General features: G+C 35.6%; 1 protein-coding gene across 1 annotated transcript in view; it reads right to left on the bottom strand.

Annotated features, from left to right (window-relative positions):
• Nucleotides 1–5,233, bottom strand: part of BAZ2B (bromodomain adjacent to zinc finger domain 2B) — a 277,499-nt gene that overhangs the window by 103,915 nt on the left and 168,351 nt on the right. The window contains exon 4 of the mRNA XM_019636819.1: nucleotides 4,287–4,475. Coding sequence (XP_019492364.1) covers nucleotides 4,287–4,475 — 189 coding nt within the window. The remainder of the gene's footprint in view (nucleotides 1–4,286; nucleotides 4,476–5,233) is intronic.

Genomic DNA, 5,233 nt, shown 5'->3' with positions numbered 1-5,233 from the left:
TCATGACCTTGGTACACTGAAAAGTACTGGTCAGGTATTTTATAGAACGTCTCTCCATGTGGGTTCCTCTAATGCTTTCTCATGACTAGCAGAGGTTATGCATTACTAGGCGAGTACCCAATGTGCCCCTCTCAGTGCCACATAAGCTGGGGCATGATGATGCCAAGCAGTACTGGTGATATGAATTTGGATCACCTGGCTAAGCTGTTATCTGCCAGGATTCTATATAAAGTTACTACTTTCAGACAGTCTTTTTATTAGGAAAAAAAAAATTAATTAAGGCCTAGGTAATCCAGCAAACAAAAGCTGCCACCCTATAAGATTGAACATGGTGAACAAGCTTTTGATTCAGTTCAGCAAATGATGTATCAATTCTCAGGCAAATAATTGTTCTTAAAAGATGGAAGCAGTTTCTCATTTGCAGTAAGTATTTCTGATAGGTCTAATGAAAGGATTTAGAATTCATATATTAAAATGTTAAAAAAAACAATGTGAATATATACTTCTATATTCAAATATAAATGTACTCTATTTTAATAGTGGAATAGAAAAATGTAACTAAAAACAATCTAATTCTATAATCTTGTTTTGCTTATGTTTTAATATATTAAAAAGTCTTAGTTTACCCAAAATGAACAAAAATTATTAAAATCAGCTTTGAAAAACATACTGGGTATATTCATTTGCTGGGACTGCCATAACAAAGTACTACAAACGAGGTGGCTTAGGACAGCAGACATTTATTGTCTCATATTTCCAGAGGCCAGAAGACTAAAACGCAGGTGCTGGCAGGGCCCTGCTTCCTGTGAAGGGGGTAAGGGAGGATCTATCTGTCCCATGCTTCTCTCCTAGCTTTCGGTAACCACAGGCATTCTTCTTCTGTCTTCACATGGGCTTCTCTCTGTGCATGTCTCTGCATCCAAATGTCCTCCTTTTATAAGGATACGAGCCCTATTGGTTTAGAACCCACCCTAACAACCTCATTATAGCTTGATCACCTCATTTAATGACCTCTGTAATGACCGTATCTCCAAATAAGTCACATAATGAGGTACAGGGGGTTAAGAACTCCGACGTATCTTTTTTGGGAAGAAGACACAACTTAATCCGTAACACTGGATTTATTTTTAAGAGTACTTAACTGATTTGAAGCCATTACCTTCCTTTAGCAACTTACTGCTAAAATTCCAAATTAATATTACAAAGTTCTAATCATAAAAGNTCCCCACTTCTCAGAGTCTTTAATATTTCTGCCAAGCTCCAAGCCTCCTTTGCATTTTGTCTGTAAAGTACTAAAGTTTTCCTGATCACTAGATCCCACTAATCTCTAGAATTCTCATTCTTCACCTCTCTCTGTATATCTGGCATTTCCACTGCCTCTTCCTTATTAAAACCCATGTTCACCTTTAAGCTACAGGTCATGGAACTATCTTGATCCTCTTCTTAACAATGTCTTTCAACAATACTACTGTCTGGTTGTTAGATTTTTTGTTTTTTTGTTTTGTTTTGTTTTGTTTTTTTCTTTTCTAAATGTAAGCATTCCCAAAGATTTTGCCTAGCTATTACTTTTCTTTTTTCCCTCATTGGGTTTCTTTACTCAGTTATTTCATGTGCTTCCACTGTTTTAACAAACACTTCTATATGAATGAATTCTAAATTAGTTTAGCTCCTTAAGAGCAAAAACCGAATCCCATTCAACTCAGTATCCCCAATACCTGGCATAATTTGAAACACAATAGGTACTTAACAAATAACTGTTGTATTTTTGGTCACATATTTTTTCTACTTCAGATCCCCCACTCCCATGCCTATATAACATGCTCTTTGACTCCTTTTACCTTTTATAATCCTATCTGTCCTTCCATAGGCATCTAAAAACATACTAGCCAAGAAGTATTCCTGAGTCTCCCAGACAGATATGTTTTGGGCCCCCTTTGAACATTCGTGATTATTCACAATCTTTTATCACACCATTACTAGGGTACAACGTTAGGATGGAAAGAGTAACTTCTTAATCATTTTTACTCTCTACAAAACACTGCATAGGGCCGGCCGGTGTTGTGTTGGTTAAGAGTTGGCTTGCAACACCAGCTCTGGGCAGCAGGGCTCCGGTTTGGATCCCACATGAGGGCCAGTGACGCTGCACCCTCTATAGCAAAGATGGTGAACAAAAGCTCGACCTGGAGCTGGACTGCTGTGAGTTGATGGCAATGGCGTAGGTTGCAGCCTCTGCTGCAGTGGGCTCCTGTAAGCTACCGTGAGCGGACAGCAGCTGGCGTGAGCTGCTGTGAGAAGCCATGAGCAGCTGTCCAATGGCTGGAGAGTGATCTGCCTCACCCGGGAAGAAGGCAATGATAATACCAACATTGGCCAGTGAAGCGACGTCCTCNTTGGTTACCTTTTTAAACCAAGTCAACTACAGAGAATTTAAATTTAAGTTATTATACCAAATCTACAACTTAATTAAATGAGTCCTCTAAAACTAGGCACTTGGCAAAAATGCATGCTTCTATAGGCATGCTTTTACCACTAAAGACTCTTATAATTGTTTATCCATCTCCTAAAAACTATAAGCAACACAATGCTAGTATATAAATATACTATGCTAATATATTTCTCAGTGTCTGGCCTAGTGCACAGAACATAGGAAATGCTCAAAGAAGTTTGTATAATAAATGAATGAGTAAAGTTTATGCATGCAAGGGGAATTATTAAATTTTTTATAATACAGTGGTAGCGTCAACATTATTGAAGTCCAGATGAATAATCCTTTATACTTGTTAACCATCATTCCAGTGCAGAAGGTAATTATACAGTAATTATGTTGTGGCTAAGAATGCGCAAAATCAATATGATAATAAACCATGACAAGATAAAAAAAAACTTTTAAGGTATCAGTAACTATATTAATATTACCTATTTTTATTTTTATTCAGCAATCCTATATTTCAGCAAATATCAATTGAATGCTCATCTTGTTAAGCAACCATGGTAGAAACTGACTGAATTAAATTTCTGTTAGTACTCTTTTTAAAGCAAATGTTAAGACTTAGTTTAAGACTTTATTTTAACTTTCTAGTCTTACTACCCCTCCTCACCATCCCCTCTCTTCTAGACTGAATTAAAGGAATAATATGACACAAGAAATAGTACTTAAAATATACATTTAACCATCTTGCCATTACACACACACACACACACACACACACACACACACGCACGCTCGCGCGCGCGTGTGTGTGTGTGTGTGTGTGTGTGTGTGTGTGTGTGTGTGTAATATATATAAGGTACTTGACAATTTATTAACCATTAAAGTGGGCTAGGGAAAATAATGATAGTTACCAATTATGTACTAATTATGTATGCCAAACACTGCATTCAGCACTAAACAGGGCTTATTTCCTTTAAGCTTCACAAGAACCTTAAGAGGCAGGTACTATTATTATTATCCTCATTTTTCAAATGCGAATACTGAGGCTGAGACTTCAAGGTCACACAGCTAAAACATAGAAAAGCCAAATTTAAATTCAGGTTTATTTGACTCTAGAATTATGTTCTAATTTTTAAACACCCCTTACTAAACTTATTAAAGTAAAATTAGTCACTAGAAACATTTAAATTTTAGACTTTCAAAATAATATAACATGACAAATTGTAGCATGTTTGTGTAAATTAAGCTTTAATTGTTGTTTTACTGAACTCCTGAATTCTCATAATCTGTAGATTTGGGATAATTCTGGTCTTCCTGCAATGTAAGTAATGCAAGTACATAGTTGTTTTGTTTGAATATGAAAAAATATAGAAATTTAACAGCCAAGCTCATCTTCCTTACAAAGTACAGAGACGTGAGAACGCAAAATAAAAGTGCAAAGATATCCATCATAAGAACTGGCCTTTAGTTTTCTAGTGTAAGTTATATAATTTTTTTAAATCAATAAAGCTGAAAAAAATTAATCAAACTCTACACTTACAATATGTAGACTTTTTTGCATATTATACTTCAATAAAAAGCACAAGAAGAACTTGGCTGAATTATTCACTTTTGTAGCAGATGCCTATTTTCTAGCTAAACATTTGAATATCTAATTGCACTGCCATCTCGCACACATAGCGTGGAGCTTTTTGCACATGATAAATAAATAAGATTGAGCAAATTCTTGCACAAGAAGTTTTAATATACCAGGGCATTAGACTGTTCTTTTTGTTCAATTTAATAAACAAATTACTGCTTGAACATTTTCAAGCTTTCCTCCTTTCCTTGAACACTGTTTGTAAGAGATGTTTACCTGGAAAAGATGCTAGTTGGGGATGTACGGCTAAGGCTGTGGGTGTACCAAGTGTCCCCAAACCACCAAATTCTGAATGCCCTGAGCTGGCTGAATGTAGACCAAAGACTGGGTGGCTGACCATTGGGAAGGCACTCGACACTGTGGACAGGTTAAACGGTTGATCCCCAGCTGCTCTGAATAAATGTCCTGGGAGGGAAAAGAACACACTTAAAGTTGTACTATAAAAACAGATGAGATTTATCTCATTTCAGCATTCATAAATTAGTTAAAATATATAATTTATCTATTAAAGTTTTAGTTACATTTCTTTCTTTTGCATTTCTACTCTTCAAACCCTACAGAATAAGATGTTTCCAGAAACATGAAAGTACTCCAATGCATATAGTTCAAATAAATGGTATAAACTTATTTGAGATTTGAGAAATGATGTTTTCAGTAAATAATTTTCACTAATTACAACAGTTTGACCTACAGAAGTGAGGTGAACTTTCTGTTGAAACACGTATATTAATACATTACCAAAAATTTTTACTCATGAGAAGGAAAACAAAAACATCCTATTAAGGTCGAAAACCAATGAAATAAGTCCAGAATCTGTGACTCAGTCATTGCTCAAATTCTCATACACTCTAGGCAGTTTCCAGTTTCCATGCACCAGAAGTGAAGCTATGTTCTCTATTCAATACCTCCTAGATGAGGAGAGTTGATCCCAAAAAGGGATTATATTCTAGCCTAATAAGGCAATGTATAGGACAACATAAAGATTTAATAAATAAACTTACTGAGATATTTCTGCATCCAAGGGGGGTTATCAATATGAAAATCATTTTTAACTTTGTGATAGAAAGATCATATTCAATTCAAATGTGTGACTTTTCAACCTCCACTTTTACTCTAAAGAGAATCCAGTACTAAGTGTCACAACCCCAGGTTGGAGTGTTATA

This window comes from Hipposideros armiger, unplaced genomic scaffold (genome assembly GCF_001890085.2).
Source record: "Hipposideros armiger isolate ML-2016 unplaced genomic scaffold, ASM189008v1 scaffold_30, whole genome shotgun sequence".
Classification (NCBI taxonomy): Eukaryota; Metazoa; Chordata; class Mammalia; order Chiroptera; family Hipposideridae; genus Hipposideros; species Hipposideros armiger.
Note: the sequence above shows the minus strand (reverse complement) of the source record. Positions and strands in the feature narration are given on the sequence as shown.